The sequence below is a fragment of the Moschus berezovskii genome, chromosome 4, assembly GCF_049115385.1.
Source record: "Moschus berezovskii isolate FMDL1 chromosome 4, NW_MosBer_1.0, whole genome shotgun sequence".
Classification (NCBI taxonomy): domain Eukaryota; kingdom Metazoa; phylum Chordata; class Mammalia; order Artiodactyla; family Moschidae; genus Moschus; species Moschus berezovskii.
Window position 1 is genome coordinate 100833414 of NC_142463.1, and position 18897 is coordinate 100852310.

The 18897-nt window shown below is 49.3% G+C and overlaps 1 protein-coding gene across 4 annotated transcripts; it reads left to right on the forward strand.

The window, feature by feature from the left end:
- The first annotated feature begins 35 nt into the window (after positions 1 to 35).
- Positions 36 to 17432, forward strand: ITGA10 (integrin subunit alpha 10). 4 transcript variants are annotated; one of them, XM_055401600.2, is made up of 30 exons: positions 36 to 800; positions 2276 to 2387; positions 2583 to 2692; positions 3278 to 3369; positions 3589 to 3703; positions 4632 to 4759; positions 4933 to 5081; positions 6277 to 6427; positions 6576 to 6741; positions 6878 to 6951; positions 7202 to 7346; positions 7552 to 7700; positions 7935 to 8078; positions 8212 to 8415; positions 9140 to 9270; positions 9685 to 9851; positions 9936 to 10078; positions 10498 to 10611; positions 10814 to 10899; positions 11054 to 11195; positions 11354 to 11446; positions 11608 to 11684; positions 11843 to 11932; positions 12365 to 12449; positions 12618 to 12731; positions 12997 to 13077; positions 13231 to 13344; positions 14989 to 15084; positions 15360 to 15473; positions 15769 to 17432. In XM_055401600.2, exons 1-30 carry the CDS (start codon positions 521 to 523, stop codon positions 15832 to 15834), a joined length of 3732 nt encoding a protein of 1243 aa, XP_055257575.2. In that variant the 5' UTR covers positions 36 to 520; the 3' UTR covers positions 15835 to 17432. The 4 variants fall into 4 exon arrangements, 2 of the variants coding, with proteins under 2 accessions (XP_055257575.2, XP_055257576.2); XM_055401601.2 differs by lacking the exons at positions 12997 to 13077; positions 13231 to 13344; XR_008682678.2 differs by lacking the exons at positions 12365 to 12449; positions 12997 to 13077; positions 13231 to 13344; positions 15769 to 17432.
- The last annotated feature ends 1465 nt before the right edge of the window (positions 17433 to 18897 follow it).

Genomic DNA, 18897 nt, shown 5'->3' on the forward strand with positions numbered 1-18897 from the left:
TTTATTGAGTGTCTATAGTATGTAGGCCATAATACTAAGTGGTAGAGATATAAAAAGCTAAGAGGCACCATGGTCCCAACTGCATAAGTTTATAACCTAGCTGAGGAGATGAGAGTTTAATGGTAAAGTAATTATACTGGTTCCACAAAACATACCCCATACCAATTTATGGTTTATATTTCCTCCAAAAGCTATAATACCATAGGTAGCATAGGCTACGAGTCACAAACAGAACTAAGTGGAGTGGGTGAGTCTTGGTTTGTGGGTGGGCTGTGTCTTCACTTGTTCAGACTCCGTGAGTAGGTGGGGAAATGGTATCACTGTTATCAACTCTTTAGTTTTCCATATTCCAGATTGAAATAAGTAAGGTTAGGAGGTAAACAGAATCTATTTCCCACTCCTATCTTCTATTCCAAATTCGGGGAAAGCATTATTACTTCCAACAACAAAGGACAGAAAAAAAGGAATAGAAAGAAATGACAGAAAGTCAAGAGTTACGTTCTCTTCGGAAAATGAAGTGATGCCTCCAGGGGGCAGCACCAAGGCAGAGAAACACACGAAAATCTCTCATTCCTCCTTTCCTTGGGCTAGGGCTCCCCACAGTTCCCCACCATCACTCCTCCCATTCCTTCCAACTTTATTTTTAGCTGCCGGTGGGAGGGGGCAGGATGGGAGGGAAAGTAAAGAAAACAGAAGGAGAGGGACAGAGGCGGAGAGGACTTCTCACATGGACAGAGAACATCAAGGCATGGAATTCCCCCTCATCCCTCACCTGTTCTTGCCCCTGATGTTCCTGACAGGTGAGGGAGGTTAACTTCTTGGTTTCTGGTGGGAATGGAAGATACACAGATTTTTGGCCTTGGGACCTTTATGGTTAAAATTCTTTAGGAGTTAGGTGGCGGGGTTAACTGGTTCTATGTTGTGTGTGTGTGTATGTGTATGTGCGTACATGCGTGCGCATGCATGCATGGGTTTGCGTTCTTATGCCCACACATATGACTGCCTGGCAAAGGCTGAAGCTGTCCACTGCCTTGTGTAATGTTTGTGTCCAATTATATAAAACTTTGTCCTGAACCTTGGAGTCGACCAAAAAGAAACGTGATGTGAACTTCCACGTGGCTAGTCTGATTACTGTTACCCGCCCCCACCCCTCCCTAATGCTCCCTATCCTTGGTGGTCTCTGGGCTCCTGAGACATAACTAACACTGTGGTCAGGACTCTGGGTTTATTTAGCCAATGAGCTACAGTTACTGGTCATACAGCCCTGCCAGCTTCCCAGATGCAATAAGGCTCACATACAAAATACCTTTCTGAAAATGAGCATGTTTTGAGACAGAGCAATAGCCATTGGTGAAAGTGGTGGTGGGGTGGCCTGAGAGGGGTTACTTGAAGGAGCAAGTCACAGGGAAAGAAGCATGGGAGGGACAAGAGGCCTGGAATTTTTCCTCATCGGTGCCCTGTAATCTTTGTTTCCTAAAATACCAGCTCTGATTTTAAGCGGGTTGGGGTTGGGAGAGAAGAGTCAGCCAGGACATGATTGTGGGGGTCTTCAGAGTGGGCTGAGGGTTAAGGAAGAAATGCAAGCAGGCAGGGGGCGTCAGGAGGGGGATGAGTTAGGAAGCAGATGGTGAGAAACTTTGGGAATGATGGGACCCTTGGAAAGGATGGATGGCAAACCATGTGTGTAGGCAGGCAAATGGCTCCACCCAGTTAATTGCCACTGAGGTTTCCAGGGCTGGAATCAACCAGAGACCTAGACCTGGAGAAAGAGAGTGAGAGAGTAACAATGATACTGGGAGTCAAGAAGAAACGAGAAGAGACCCAAACACGCAGTGTTCTCTAACCTCTTGTTCTCCCTCTGGCCCTGGGTTTGGGTAGAATTTGGAAAGAATAGTTGTTCTGGGGCTGCAGAAAGGCAACCAGCACTTGGCCTGGAGAGGAGGATGTGTAGGAGGAATGATGTAGAGAAGAGGAAGTTGCCTCTTCCAGGCATGTCTGTGAATGAGATTTCAAGGATAGGAATGGAAATACAGCTGTGCAACAGCATGGCAGAGGGCCACAGCTTAGACATCTCTACCCAAACACAGGAAGGAAATCATCCTTGCTTGGAGCTCTGAGTGCATGACATTGATGGAGTCCAGGGCAGCTTGTAAGACGAAGGGAGTTAGGCTGAGATCAGTATGTTCCCTCTGCAGCTTCTCTCTGGATTTTCCTCTGTACACTCATTAGCCTTTCTGACTGCTTCCTGCTGACCTTATGATCCTGGCCCCCCCAGGTCTCTGCTCCCCCTTTAACCTGGATGTGCATCGCCCACGCCTATTTCTAGGCCCACCTGAGGCTGAATTTGGATACAGTGTCTTACAACATGTTGCGGGTGGACGACGATGGTGAGGAAACCAGAGGGCCGAGGGACTGGGACTGGGGTAGAGCTGTTAAAGGGGAGGCAAGGTGGATGGAGATATAAACTAACCTGTTCTTTGGAAGTGACTGGTGCTCTAGACTTGACGTCACCACGCCCTTTCCCTCTGGCCTGTCTTAAGTGTCATATTCACACTGTGTTTGTATTCATTTCCTCCCCCCAGGATGCTGGTGGGTGCCCCCTGGGATGGGCCTTCAGGTGACCGAAGGGGGGATGTTTATCGCTGCCTTGTAGGGGGCTCCCACAGTGCCCCATGTGCCAAGGGCCACTTGGGTAAGTAGATTCCTCACTCTTCGAACCCCTAACCGTAATATACTAGTGTCTCTGATCCCTTACATCTCACTTCTTTTTTAAAAAAAAAAACATTTTTGATTATAGTTAATTTACAATGTTGTATTATTTTCAAGTGTACAGCAAAATGGTTCAGTTATACATACACATATATCCATTCTTTTTCAGATTCTTTTCTCATATAGGTTATTACAGAATGTTGAGTAGAGTTCCCTGTGCTATACAGTAGGTCCTTGTTGGTTATCTCTTTTATATTAATAGTGTGTGTATGTTAATCTCAAGCTCCTAATTTATCCCCCACCCCACATTTCCCCTTTGGTAACCATAAATGCGTTTTCTAAGTCTGTGAGTCTGTTTCTGTTTTGTAAACAAGTTCATTTATATAGTTAAAAAAATTAGATTCCACATATGAGTGATATCATACCTCACTTATTCACCTCCATATCCCACACTCCTCGTTCCTGACTTGATCCTGACCCCTTCTCATCTTCTTCCAAAATCACCTTGAACTCAGTCAGCCCATCTGTGACCTCGTGACCTCATGTTCTTCCACTCCCTTTCAACCAGGTGACCATCCACTGGGGAATTCATCTCATCCTGCTGTGAATATGCACCTGGGGATGTCTCTGTTAGAGACCAGTGGCAATGGGGGATTCATGGTAAGCTAAGGAAAGAGTCTTTATAGGGTCTCTGAAAGTTCATGGTAGAGAAAAGGGCAGTCTGGTAAGGGAAACTGGGGAGAGGTCAAGGAGTTAAAAACCCTGGAAAGCAGGAAGGGAAATCTCAGGGAGTGGTCTCACTGCCTCCTTTGACAAGGAGTATATTCTGAGGGTGCCCTTGCAAGCCTGGGAGTAACTGTTTCCCTTACCAATCCCCAGGCTTGTGCCCCTCTCTGGTCTCGTGCTTGCGGCTCATCTGTCTTCAGTTCTGGAATATGTGCCCGTGTAGATGCTTCGTTCCGGCCCCAGGGAAGCCTGGCACCCACCGCACAACGTGAGCCAGGAGAAGGGCCCAAGTCCCCAGAGTAGGGCGTGCAGGGTGGGAAAAAGATGAGGCCTCAGTGTATGATGCTTGACCAGGGACTTGCATGGCTATCCTCACTGCGACCTAACGTGTCTGCAAAGGCTCCATCTTTCCTAACAGATTAGAATTCAGACTCTTTACCAGGGCATCAAGACTCCATGAACTGATTTAGTTCAGTAACTCAGTTGTGTCTGAACTGATTTAACCAACTTCAGGACTCAACTCTCACTATATCCCTTCATACCCTACACCTTGGCTACAGCCTTCACTTCTCTTTTCTTGTATATGTCATCTGTTTTCATACCTCCATCTCCTTTTATTTAAAGTGTTCTCCACCCAAATACCTTGCCTTATATTCTCCTCAAACATCTCCAGGCTTCAATATCTTCTCAGCTGCTGCCTTCTTTTATTCCCCACCATCAGAACTGATCCTCTATCATTTCCTCAGAACATAAAATGATGCTAAGTTTCTACTTGCGCTTAATTCCATCTTCGTAGTTTTTGAGTCAATTGTATGTATTCCCCTCTTCTCTTTTATTCAGTTCTATATTTACCTAGGACTGGGTAATCTTCCTTGTATGTAAGAAGTGCCTAATAGTTTGAATTAAATGTGCCCTCCTGTGACACAGTGGTAAAGAACCTACCTGCCAGTGCAGGAGACGTGGGTTCAATCCCTGGGTCAGGAAGATCCCCTGGAAAAGAAAATGGCAACCCATTCCAGTATTCTTGCCTGGGAAATCCCATGGACAAAGAAGCCTGGTGGGCTATAGTCTATGGGGTCACAAAGAGTCAGACACAATTGAATAACTAACACTTTCCTGTGACCTCTTTCCTTGTTGCCCCCATGCCCAATATCCTTTGCCCCTCTGTTCCCCATCACCATTACCCCTTCTCCTAGGCTGCCCCACATACATGGATGTCGTCATTGTCTTGGATGGCTCCAACAGCATCTATCCTTGGTCTGAAGTTCAGACCTTCCTACGAAGACTGGTAGGGAGATTGTTTATTGACCCGGAACAGATTCAGGTAAGAGAAGGCAGGATGGATGGGCATGGAGGGAAGCATCAGGGAGAGGGAAAATAAGTGTAGGCAGTATCTTCAGTAGTATCCAGGTGCTCATCTCCCCTCCCTCACGTACTTTCTTCTCCATCCCCCTGCCCATTACACACACTCAATTAGAGTGCGCACTTTATTCTCAGGTGGGACTGGTACAGTATGGAGAGAGCTCTGTCCATGAGTGGTCCCTGGGAGATTTCCGAACCAAGGAAGAAGTGGTGAGAGCAGCAAGGAACCTGAGCAGGCGAGAGGGACGAGAAACAAAGACTGCTCAAGCAATAATGATGGCCTGGTGAGACACTGGGAAGGGAAGTATGGGCAGCCAGAAGGGTTAGGGGAAGATTTGGAGTGCAGTGTGTACATCCTGACGTATGTGGCTTGCTTATGTTTGTTTGCATGCTAATGGTAGGCGGGGTGAGTCTGAATTGCCCACCACTGCATTCCTCATTGCCTTTCTACAAAGTGGCTGTCTGTGTCTCTCCATGTTTCTGCTTTACGTCTGCAGATGGAATTCTGTCTGTATACCGCCACTCCCCCATTTTTTAAAAAAGATTTATTTGTCATTTATTGATTGATTGATTTTTGGCTGCGCTGGGTCTTTGTTGCCACATGCAGGCTTTCTCTAGTTGCAGCGAGCCGGCGCTACTCTTTGTTGCAGCGCACGGGCTTCTCACTGTGGTTACTTCTCTTGTGGAACATGGGCTGTAGGGCTCTTGGGCTTCGGTAGTTGCAGCTCAAGAGCTCTGGAGCGCAGGCTCAGTAGTTGTGGCTCATGGGCTTAGCTGCTTTGTGGCATGTGGAACCTTCCTGGACCAGGGATCAAACCTGTGTCCCTTGCATTGACAGGCGGATTCTCAACCACTGAACCACCAGGGAAGCCCCTTCACTCCCACTTTGATGTTGGCCCTTGGGTTCTCCACCACTCGTGTCCTCACCCATTTTCCAAACTCAACAAAACTCATCTCTGGGAAGACTCCCCTGACCTGACCATTCTTTATTCTGCATACTGGTGGCTCAGCTGGTAAAGAATCTGCCTGCAATGTGGGAGACCTGGGTTCATTCCCTGGGTTGGGAAGATCCCCTGGAGAAGGGAATGGCAACCCACTCCAGTATTCTTGCTTGGAGAATTCCATGGACAGAGGAACCTGGAAGGCAGGCTACATGTTCCTTGGGGTCCAAAGATTTGGTTGCGACTAACACTTTCACTTTTTTCCCCTCAACCTTAATATTTATCCCCCTAAATACATCTATGAGTGGATGGACTTTATACTTATTTGCACTGATGATATGCTGCTCTGTATGTTATAGGACACCCCGACACTTGAGCTTTTATTACTGTGTGACAGTCTCTATGCTAGACAGTTGGGGAAATGGGCTAAAAGGCAAAAGGTCTGACCTCAGTGAACGGCTGGCAGTGTTAAGTACTGGGTATGTGTATCTATCTGCACACATCTGATCACACCTCACTCCTTTGTTTCTCTTCTCAGCACAGAAGGATTCAGTCAGTCCCGCGGGGGCCGACCAGAGGCTGCCAGGCTACTGGTGGTTGTCACTGATGGAGAGTCCCATGATGGAGAGGAGCTTCCCACAGCGCTACAGGCCTGTGAAACTGGAAGAGTGACACGCTATGGGATTGCTGTGAGACTCAACTCTGGATCCGGAAGGATGGAAGGGGGTGGGGATGGTGACACTGAGGACTGGGAACTTAAGGAAAACAGATATTGATAACTTCCCAGACCACTCAGACATACAACTAGCAGACTCCACCTTGATCTCCTGACCCCAGGTCCTTGGTCACTACCTCCGGCGGCAGCGAGACCCCAGTTCTTTTCTGCGAGAAATCAGAGCTATTGCCAGTGATCCAGACGAGAAATTCTTCTTCAATGTCACAGATGAAGCAGCACTGACTGACATTGTGGATGCATTAGGGGACCGGATTTTTGGCCTTGAGGGTAATGATTACCCTGGAGAAAAAGAGGACAGGGCAGGGGGAGTTCTGGGGTATAGGTGGGGTTCTGGAAAAAGTTTATTAGGTCAAAGGGGGAAAAATCTTCCATTATATTGCCTCAATGTTTTCTTAAACTCCAGGGTCCCATGGAGAAAATGAAAGCTCCTTTGGGCTGGAAATGTCTCAGATTGGTTTCTCTACTCATCAGCTAAAGGTTGGACAGACTCTGACCTGCCCCCCTACCCATGACCCCTCTCAATATCTGACTCCTTCCAGCCTCTAACTCAGACAGCTTCAATCCCAGTGCTCTTCTACACTGCCCCTTTAACCAACGTCCATGCTGACCTTCCCATGCCTTTCCAACCGAGCCCAGTCTGCCCTCAGTGACCCTCTCACTCCTGGAGAGTTTTTTCTTCTTATTCACCACTGTCTTTTCAGCGACCCCATCTGGTTCTGCCCTACAGGATGGGATTCTCTTTGGAATGGTGGGGGCTTATGACTGGGGGGGCTCAGTGTTATGGCTTGAAGAAGGTCGCCGCCTCTTCCCACCACGGACAGCCCTGGAAGATGAATTCCCCCCTGCATTGCAGAACCATGCAGCCTACCTGGGTGAGTAGCAGAGAGCTGCAAAGGATTGGAGGGTGGTGGGAAAAATGCTTCCCCAGTGGGGGCTTTCAGGTACTTACTGCTAACTCAGGCAGTTTCTCACTGATCTGCTACTTTCCTTGGGACCCCCTTCTGTGCCTTTAGGGAACCCTCCTACTCTGACCCCATTTTCTTTCCCTTTCACCCCTAATTCCTTGTCCACTTCTAGGTTACTCTGTTTCCTCCATGTTTTTGCGGGGTGGTCGCCGCCTCTTTCTCTCAGGGGCTCCTCGGTTTAGACATCGAGGAAAGGTCATCGCCTTCCAACTTAAGAAAGATGGGGCTGTGAGGGTTGCCCAGAGCCTCCAGGGGGAGCAGGTAGGGCATCCAAGGTGGGGGGTGAAGCCCTTGGGTCCCCAGGGACTCCAGGTTGCTGGGGGAGGGACTCCAGGCTGTGGGGGAAGATGGTGAAGGGGCAAGAGAGGGGCCTTAGAAATGTATGATGAATTCTGGTTGTCAGGGGTATGAGGACCAGATCGGCAGGTGCTTCCCACTTGTCCATAATCTTGCCTTCCCTTTCCCCTGGGATCACCACTGCCCACCACTCTCCAGATTGGCTCGTACTTTGGCAGCGAACTCTGCCCATTGGACATCGACGGGGATGGAACAACTGATGTCTTACTTGTGGCTGCCCCCATGTTCCTGGGGCCCCAGAACAAGGAGACAGGACGTGTTTATGTGTATCTGGTGGGCCAGGTGAGACTTGCTGGGAAGCCCTAGAACTTGTCTGTGGAGGGGAGAGGAGGGAGGGGAGGCACACACATTTGAGGGCTGGCCGACAGGTCAGGACTCTGATCAGCACCTTCGGTCTTCTCCTTACTGCCACCAGCCGTCCTTGCTGACACTCCAGAGAACACTTCAGCCAGAATCCCCTCAGGATGCTCGGTTTGGCTTTGCCATGAGTGCGCTTCCTGATTTGAACCAAGATGGTTTTGCTGATGTGGCTGTGGGGGCGCCCCTGGAGGATGGGCACCATGGAGCCCTGTACCTCTATCACGGGGCCCAGAGAGGAGTCAGGCCGCATCCTGCACAGGTCAGAAGAGCCCCGATGAAGCAGGGGCATGGTGGGGGGAAGGGGGTACACACCCTTTCCTTATCATTGTTCCCCTGGGCTTGAGGCCCAAGCTGAACAAGTGCCTTTTTTATTGTTTATTTTTATTTATTTGTTTTTAGCTGGGCTGAGTCTTTGTTGCTTTGTAAGGGCTTTCTCTAGTTGTGGTGAGTGGGGGCTACTCTTTGTTTAGGTGCTCGGCCTTCTGACTGTGGTGGCTTCTCTTGTTGCGGAGCGCGGGCTCTAGGCTCTCAGGCTCCAGTAGCTGTGGCCCACAGGCTCAGTAGCTGTGGCTCACAGGCCAAGTGTGCAGGCTTCAGCAGGTGCAGCACAAGGGCTCAGTACTTGTGACTCTCGGGCTCTAGAGTGCAGGCTCAGCAGTTGTGACATATGGGGTTAGTTGCTCTGCAGCACGTGGAATCTTCCCGGACTAGGGATTGAACCTGTGTCCCCGGCATTGGCAGGTGGAGTCTTATCCACCTGGGAAGTCTAACAAGTGCCTTTGTTGTTTTTTATTTTTAATCAGTAGTCAAAAAGGTGAGACGATGGGGGCAGGAAACATATCACTGTACTAGGGACTCCTGAACACACCCAAGTTTTTCTCCTTCCTCCTCATGCTTGAGGGGAGAATTAGAAAAAGCCGGATGGGAGGCCTCAGAAACCAGGTGTGTGAGTCCCTGCTCAGCCTCTCCTCTCTCCCTTTCAGCGGATTGCCGCTGTCTCCATGCCGCAGGCCCTCAGCTACTTTGGCCGAAGTGTGGATGGCCGGCTGGATCTAGATGGTGATGACCTGGTCGATGTGGCTGTGGGTGCCCAAGGGGCAGCCATCCTGCTCAGGTGAGTAGTCGTGGCTCAGGCAGCAGTGGGCAGCATAGCAAAGCTGTTAAAAGCAAGGGCTTTGGAGTCACAGACTTACATCTGGCTTCTTGATCAACTTACTCTGTTGATCAAGACCATTCTCCTAGTTTATAAAACAGGAATAATAACTATCCTGGCCTTATAGGCTTGTGGTGAGGATTAAATGTGATAATCCGTACAAAGATCTAAACACCATACCTAGAGCACATGGCCAAGTGCTTATTGAATATCAGCTATTAGCTTACTTGTTTCCAAAGGTTCAGGGGAGGCTGGCTTGTGTGTTGCCCAGCTCCTTATTCTTTCCTTTGACCTCAGGGAGGTAAATACCGAGGATTGCCTTTCTCTAAGGGCTTTCCTCCCATGGTTAGACTTTCTTTCCCACCCTGTTCCCAGCTCCCGGCCCATTGTCCGCCTGGCCCCTTCACTAGATGTGACCCCGCCATCCATCAGCGTGGTTCAGAGGGACTGTAAGCGGCGAGGCCAGGAAGCAACCTGCCTGTCCGCAGCCCTTTGCTTCCGAGTGACCTCCCGCACTCCTGGTCGCTGGGACCGCCGATTCCGTGAGTGACTGGGCAGCAGCCCAACCCCTCCCTGCCCTAGTCTTGGGGCCCCTCTCCACCCGCACTCTTGCCTGCCCCATTCAGATGTGCGGTTCACAGCATCGCTGGACGAGTGGACAACCGCAGTCCGGGCAGCATTTGACGGCTCTGGCCAGAGGCTGTCCCCTCAGCGGCTCCGGCTCAGTGCTGGAAATGTCACTTGTGAGCAGCTGCACTTCCACGTGCTGGTGAGGAGGGGGCAGGAACTGCTTGGCATCAGGGTCTGGGAGTGAGAGGAAGGCTGCATCAGAGGAGGAGATTCTGTTAGATCGGCAAGAAATCCAAAGTGGGAAAAGTGAGAGAGTTCAGACTTTGGAGGCAGGCTGATCTGGGTTTGAATCCTGCTCTGCCATTTAGCACCTGTGCATTCTGGCAAGTCACATCACCAGCAAACCTTAGTTTCCTTGCCTGAAAAAGGGAGATTAATAATAACGTTATAGGAGTTGTCTTAGAATTAAATGTAATAGTATTGATAAAACCTTAGGACGGTACCTAGTACACAGGAAGTGCTCAGTAAATGATCAGTGTAATTATCACATTCTACCAAGATTCCTGGCTGTCTCCCTTACCCTGGTTCCCCATGAACCTTCACTCTGGTTTCTCTCAGGATACGTCAGATTATCTCCGGCCAGTGTCCTTGACTGTGACCTTTGCTTTGGACAACACCACAAAGCCAGGGCCCGTGCTGGATGAGGGCTCACCCACCTCCATCCAAAAGCTGGTGAGCAGTGCCAAGCCCTGCCCTGCCCCTGCATTGCCACATTGCGCTTCTCAGTGAATTCAGGAGAAAGGGGTGGGGGCAGACACGAGATCACAGTGGAATCTGACCGAGGCACCCACTCTTCTCTTTTCACTTGTCCTCCAATCCCATTCCTTTCTCCCATGCCTTCCTCTCAGTCCTCAGCTCCTTCTCTCTCCTCTAGGTCCCCTTCTCCAAGGACTGTGGCCCTGATGATGAATGTGTCACAGATTTGGTACTTCAAGCTAATATGGACATCAGAGGCTCCAGGTGGGATGGAAATGAATGGGCCAAACCGGGCTGACTTGAGACAGACCAGAAGGGACTTGAAGGGAGATGGAGGGCTGTTTCTTGCCCAGGAAAACAGAAATGAGGCTTCTGGCTCTCCTTCAACTCTGGGCTGCCCTTTATCCACCACTCCTAGGAAGGACCCGTTTGTGGTTCGAGGTGGTCGGCGGAAAGTGCTGGTGTCAGCAGCTCTGGAGAACAAGAAGGAGAATGCCTACAACACTAGCCTGAGTCTCAGCTTCTCCAGAAACCTCCATCTGTCCAGTTTCACTCCTCAGGTGCCCTTGGGAAAGGGAGTTCAGGGGAATCAGGGAAGGAGGAAGACAATTGGAATGCTGGCTACAAGGGTCTCTGGGAAAGGCTGTGTTTAGAGGCCGCAGGCAAGAGGACAGTCGCAGCCCCAGCACAGCCTTCATCCTGCTTCCTCTGTTCTCAGAGCAACAGCCCAGTGAAGGTGGAGTGTGCAGCCCCCTCCCCGCATGCCCGACTCTGCAGCGTAGGGCATCCTGTCTTCCAGATGGGAGCCAAGGTGAGTCGGGGCCCAGGATGAGAAGGCGGCTTTGAGAGATCAGGGACTGGAATCTGCAGGGCCTGGGAGTTTAGGGAAGGAGGCTCACAGATGGGCTCCCATTCCTCTGTAGTTGTCCCATGAAGAGAAACCTACCATGTCTCCATGTCCCCTGCCCCTAGGTGACCTTCCTGCTAGAGTTTGAGTTTAGCTGCTCCTTCCTCCTGAGCCAGGTCCTTGTGAGGCTGACGGCCACCAGGTGAGAGGAATGGGCATCTCCTCCCAGCCCTCTCCTGTTAGGTCTTGCTGGTGGTGGTGTGGGAGTGAGGGTGGGGGTGGAAGCAGCATGACTCCCTCACTCCGGAGAAAGGTATCTGAGACAGGGCTGGGATGGGAGCCTCCCCCTTGACCCTACAGCAGTAGCCTGGAGAGAAATGGAACCCTTCGAGATAACACAGCCCAGACCTCAGCCTACATTCAGTATGAGCCTCACCTCCTATTCTCCAGGTATGGCTTAGCTCCTCACTGGGACCCCATTCTGACCCCAGACTCGTCTTCTTTATGTTCGCTCCCTCTCCCTCCATGTGCTTCAGTGTTTCCGAACACCAAACCCCTGGGTTGCCCCATCTTTTTGGCCTTAATCCCACTGATGCTAAACCTTCTCTTTTAAGCATTTCTCTTTCCTGGTATGGGTATACCTGTACATCCTAGTTGTAGGGCTTTGCTGGGCCCTGGGGGTTGGAGCTGGGGCAGTGGGATGTGGCCATAAAGTTTACGCCAAGTCTGTGTCATATTTCATTTCTGTCTTCGCTGTGTACCCCCACATCCTCATCCACATGCTGGCCCTTCCTACCGTGAATCTGTCCGTGTGCTGATCATGTACCTGTGTTTCTGTGTCATGGCTGTGACCATGCACTTCCTGACTTGGTGTCCACGCAGTGAGTCCACTCTGCATCGCTATGAGGTCCACCCATATGGAACCCTCCCAGTGGGCCCTGGCCCCGAATTCAAAACCACACTTAGGGTGAGAAGCCAGAGGGGCCTTGGCATGAGCAGAGGGATGGAGAGGAGTCCTGGGAAAAGGATGGGTAGGGTCTCTCTGAGATTTCAGTGGCATCGAGGGTAAAGTGGAACCGGTGAGGAAGGGTCTTTCTCTGTCTCTCACCTCCTCCTTTTCCAATCCTCCGTTTAGGTTCAGAACCTTGGCTGCTATGTGGTCAGCGGCCTCCTCATCTCAGCCCTCCTTCCAGCTGTGGCCTATGGGGGCAATTACTTCCTGTCACTGTCTCAGGTCATCACTAACAATGTGAGTATGGCCTGGGGGCCTCTGGAACCCTGCCACCTTGATCTGGTGGACTCACCCAGCTCCTCATCTGCTGGGTCTCTGCTCTCAGGGATCCTCCCTCTCTGGGTGTGAGGGGGCTTTCTTTTCCATATGTACCTTCTTTGAGAAGAAAGAAAGGGATTACCCAGGAAAGAACTTCAAGAGTGTGGGTGGTGTGCTCCTGCTCAGCCTGGAGGGGCCGGCCTCTCGCCATCCAGGGGATCCCTCAAGTTGGCTCTTCCTCTAGGCAAGCTGCACAGTGCAGAACCTGACCGAACCCCCAGGGCCCCCTGTGCATCCAGAGGAGCTTCAGCACACAAGCAGGCTGGTATGAGTCACAGCAGGGTGAAGAAGGTGTCCAGAGCAGGAATGCAGGGAGGAACAGCGGAGTTCAGAGCTTTGGGGTGGCAGGTAGAGCCCAGAGTGGGGCATGGGGATTGTTCCCCCTCCAGGGTCCTGATCTGTCTCTCTCTTCCGGTAGAATGAGAGCAATACCCGCTGCCAGGTTGTGAGGTGCCACCTTGGGCGGCTGGCAAAGGGGACTGAGATCTCTGTTGGACTACTGAGGCTGGTTCACAATGAATTTTTCCGGAGGGTAAACTTTTCCTTTTCTACTACTCTTCTCTGCTGCTGCTATCTGGGACTTTAGCATAGGCATTTCGGAGACAGACTCATGTTCAAGTTTGAGCTTTGCCTCCTACTAGCAAAGTTATTTCATTTTTCTAAGCTTCTTTCTCCTCATCTCTAAAATAAGGAAGAAAATACCTACTCATGAGGTTGTTGTAAAGAGCAAACTAATGAGATGCACTCACTCAAAGCTAGTTACTGTTCTTGTATTTTCCTCCATTTATCATCTCTTAGTGTTATTATCACTAAGGTATATAGGATACCTAAATTCAATCTCTCTATCAAATGCCTACTATAAAAAAGGCCCTGTGTGATATATATATTCCCCTGTGATAAGGAGAATATCCCCAATATTGGAAGCCATGGAAGCATCATGGCTTCCCAGATGACACTAGTAAAAGGTTCCCAGGTAAAGAATCTGCCTGCCAATGCAGGAGACGTAAGATATGAGGGTTTAATCCCTGGTTGGGAAGATCTCCTGGAAAAGGAAATGGCAACCCATTCCAGTATCCTTGCCTGGAAAATTCCATGGACAGAGGAGCCTGGCAGGCTACAATCCATGGAGTTGCAAAGAGTCAGACACAACTGAGCATGTCTAGTTAACTCATTATAGTGATTTAATATATTTTTATTAAATGAAACAGTAAAGAGTTGTTATTACATGTAGGATATGCTTGGAGGGTAGTGGGAAGTGATATGGTAGTCAAAGGGATCTAAATTATGAAAATTCTTTAAAGCTGAGGAGTTGAATTTAACATGATAGGCAGTCAGGAGTTCCTTAGCAGGGCAATGACATCTTAGTACTAAGGGTTTATATTGTACTCTCCTGTGTGCCATCTACTTTGAGTAATATAAGATCCCTGGGATGCAGGCATTTTTCAGGAAAGTTAAGTCTGACAGACCATCCTTCCCTAAGTCTGGTTCTCTCTTTATCTCTCTTTGGTATCCTTTTTTCATTCATTTATTTACTCTTTTAACAAAGGTTTATTGAGAAGTTGTGCTAGGCACTAGGGCCACATAAGTTACTAACACTTGACCTCAAGGATCTTATAGTTCAACAGAGGTGAAAGAGAAATAAACAGAATATTATAACCTAGTCCAGGGTGATGGGGACTAGGAGGAAACACTTCTACTTCCCAGAGGGGATGTAGGAGTTAGCCAAAAAAAGAGGCGTTGAATGCATTTCATGAGGAGTAGAGCATGCAGAGTCTATGAAGGGGCACAGGCTTTCCATCTGTTGTTACCCTTCTTCTCTTTCCCTATCACTCTCCAAACTTTTCTTCTGGTCTTGAGGGTCCTGGAAGTTATCCCCCAGCCTCATCTTTGTCATTAGGGTCCTGAGACCTTCCACCTGATGATGTTGTTGTTGTTTTTAGTTGCTAAGTTGTGTCTGACTTTTTTGCAACCCCATGGACTATAGCCTGTCAGGCTCCTCTGTCCGTGGGATTTCCCAGGTAAGAATACTAGAGTGGGTTACCATTTTCTTCTCTAGGGGATCTTCCAGAACCAGGGATCGAACTCCAGTCTCCTGCATTGGCAGGCAGGTTCTTTACCGCTGAGACACCAGGGAAGCCCAATCATGGCTCACTTTAAATCTCTTTCCATTCCACAGGCCAAATTCAAGTCTCTGACAGTGGTCAGCACCTTCGAACTGAGCACTGAGGAGGGCAGCGTCCTACTGCTGACTGAAGCCTCCCGGTGGAGTGAGGTAGGGCCGAAGACTGGGTTTGAGAGCTGTGAACCTAGTAAGGGTGGCGATAGCATCAGGGCACCCGTGAGCTTGTTCGCAACAAGGATGTCTTCACTAGGCAGCATTCAGGGAGTCTGAAGTGATCAACCAGAATGGTGGATCCCCCTGCCTCCATTCTGACCTCAGTTTCTTCCCTTTTGTTCTTCCGTTTGGGGGCTGAGTTTGCTACAGTTTGGGGTGAAGCTAACTGGGCAAAAGGGTGCAAGTAAAAACCAGCTCTCCTCTCTATGCAGAGCCTCCTGGAGGTGATTCAGTCTCGCCCTGTCCTCATCTCTCTGTGGATCCTCATTGGCAGTGTCCTGGGAGGGCTGCTCCTGCTTGCTCTCCTTGTTTTCTGCCTTTGGAAGGTAAGCACTGCTGAAGTGGACAGTATGGGGCATGGTGCCCATGAATTAAGGTATCCTTGATTACAGCAGGGAAAACTGGGTTTGTGCTAGGCAACTAAGCAGGCTGTGGGTGTCTCCAGATCGCCTTCACTGTCCTCCATGAATCTTAGTTGAATTAAACCAAAGCCAAATAAAATAAATTTGAATCTCGTTTTTGGAAGCAGAACAAAACTGAAGGCTTCAGATACCTCTAAGGGCCTTTGGCAGGGTCCCCAGGCAGGGCATTTGGTGATGACTCTTATCTCTTTCCCTACAGCTTGGCTTCTTTGCCCGGAAGAAAATCCCCGAGGAAGAAAAAAGAGAAGAGAAATTGGAGCAATGAATGTAGAATAAAGTCCATAAAGACCTCTCTTTCAGCTTTTCCAAAAGACTTGCCTAAGAGCAGAAGTTTGGGGGCTCAGATGGTGCAAGAGGAAGAAAGCCTCTGGACTCTCTCCCCAGACCTGCAGCCTGACTTGACTTTTGAGTCATGAGGATGCTGCTGGCAAGAGATGAGGCCTCACCTCAGACAAGAAGGGCTGGCACTGAAATCAGGAACATTCCCACCCTGTGCTTCCCTCCTTGTGATCCTGGCTCCAGAGCTTACACTGGGGCCTTAGTGTAGGGCCCCTTTTTCCCCCCTGTCCCTGGGAATCAACAGTTTTTTGCCTAGGTCCCTGACTTCTTTCAGATTCTCCCACTACATCCTCCCTCACAGTTTGGAAAGGACGAGGGTTATCTTCCATCATTTCCCCACCTCTCACCTTCCTGCCTTCTCCCCACTCCACAGGAGAGCGCTGACGTTGGCTTGCATGAAGTAAAGTCAACATCTGCTGCTTTCCTGTGGAGTCTGGTGATTCAGAGGGCCGGATGGGGAGAGTCAACAGGAAAAAAGGAGGGAGGAGGAAAAGCCACAAGAGACATTCTGTACAATTCCAAGAAACAGAGCAGCCTTTAGACAGGCAACTGCCATTCCCCCTGAAACCCGAGACTTTCGTGGTGCACTCGCCCGCGCTTGCCCGCCCTCAGGTGCTGGTGAAAGGGAACTGCTCCAGGCCTGCTGGGCAAGGGTTTCCCAGCTCTGCAGCCTTCCCTGGGAGCAAAGCCAGGGCTGGGTGCCGGATTCTCTGGAGCCAGGGGCCCCCATGTGGCTAGAGCTGGAATAACGGAAGACTGGATGTCCCAGGCAGTTTTTTATTCTCAGGCTGCTCACCCTCTTGAGCCCTCCTTGAAGCCTCCTTATAGAAACTAGAGAGAAGGGACAGGATTCCTGCTTGATGGTGGGAAACCCTTTCACCTTACTAGATTTGGGAGGCATCAGGACCAAGGGGTCTGAACAAGTGGGGTCTGAATTAAGGAAGAAGCTGAAGAAGGTGGCAAGAGGTTTCTGGGAAGCAAGCCCTTACTTGTTTGGCATTGGTTATATAGCACAAATAGCTCCTAGGAAATATTTCTGGGGCATCTCCAGCCATACCTTGTGAGGCTTCTCTGGTGGCATCAGTTTGCCAGCCCTTGACTGATGTTTACTGGAAATTCCCCAAGTTAATTTCTATCTCTGAACATCCCCACTCTCCACCCCCCACCCCCAACTCTCACTTTTTGGTCATGGCCAGTAAAGAGAAATGGATTCTCCTTGACAACCGGGTATCTTGCAGTTCTTTGTAACCAAGACTCTGGATACCAAAGTAAGATATTGGTTTCCAGAGAGCAGCTCTGACAGCCACTTGAAGAATCAACACCCATTTACAGCCAAGGAGAGAGGAGACCTGACTGGGCAATTGACTAGCAGCCACCAATTCTCCTCAGGGCTGTTCTTGAGATCTGGTCAGAGGGTTTATTTTGACTAGTCTCTGACCTTTTACAGACAGCATTGTCTCTGTTTCCTAATAAGGTGGACAGTTTATCAGATGGTCAGAACAAATAAAGTTCAGTATCAAATGACTTCTGGTTCTTCTTGAGTTCCTTGGGATATAGACTGCTCACAAATTGTGAGAGGTGGAGCCTTGATTCACTTGAGACCATATACAGTTGAGTCCCTGGAAGGTGAAGGAATTGAAGTGATTTCTGTGACTCTTCTACTGGAGATGTGCCCTAGCCTCCTGCAATCCTCACCTGCTTACGTGAGCATAGAGTGTAAAATGTGTAGGTTTGGTTTGATAAGCACATAGGCCTAGATTGAAATTCCAGGTCTGCCATTTATGAGCTATATGGCCTTGGGCAAGTCATGACTACCCTGAGGTTCAGAAAAGAGGCTGTGTAGAACAGTGGTTAAGAATGAAGACAGACTTGAGTTTAAGCTATACCACTTGAAGGGCTTCCCTGGTGGCTCAGTGGCAAAGAACTCATCTGCGAATGCAGGAGATGTGGGCTCAATTCCTGGTCCAGGATGATCCCCTGCAGAAGGAAATGGCAACCCACTCCAGTATTCTTGCCTGAGAAATCCCATGGATAGAGGAGCCTGGAGGGCTACAGTACATGGGGTTGCAAAAGAGTTGGGCATGATTTATTGACTAAACAACAGATGTAACTTAGACTCTAAGTCTTGACTTTCTTGACTTTGAACTTATTGATATTAGGACTTCCCTGGTGGTCCACTGGCTAAGACTCCATGTTCCCATTGCAGGGAGCCAGGGTTCAATCCCTGGTCAGGGAACTAGATCCCACATGCCACAAGTAAAGATCCCACACGCTGCTACGAGGATTGAAGATCCCGCAAGTCACAGTTAAGACACAGCTCAGCCAAATAAATATTTAAAAATAAATGTATTAGGATTGTGAGGACTAAATGAGGTAATTCAAGTAAAGTGAACATACAGTAAGAACTCAATAAATGGTAACTACTGTTCTAAAAATAATTTGTTATAAGATAACCTACCCTACATAACCTGCATTGTGAGGACTGAGGAGGTATATTGAAGCACCAAGTAGTGCTCATGTTCTGGTGACTTGCCTGCTCTTCACAGACTCCCAAGATTTGTTTTCCTATGTGTTATTATCTCCTGCCACTAAGTCTTACCCTATGCCTCATCCCCTTTGAAATAAACCCTCAGGCCCAGAAAGACGATAATTAGGTGATCAACTTAAGGTTCTAAAGGTAGAAATCAGATTGATTAGATTTCTTTAGATACCCAGGGTTCTCTGTTATCCTCAAGGAACATGGGCACTTCAGCAATGGGCTTCTAGAGACCAGGTCTCTGTTGCCTAACCCTGAGAATAGTGGCCTTTCCAGCTTACTTGGCAGGGACAACCATTCTGTGGCAAGCTGGTGTTACTTTGTAGCTGGAGGATCCACGGTGGCCCTCAGCACATGGACTATCATTTCATCAGCCTTTATGGAGCACACTGTTTCTGGGTCAGGGACTGAGGCCATGGTTATGTTGACGGATTCCCCCTCCTTATCCCAAGT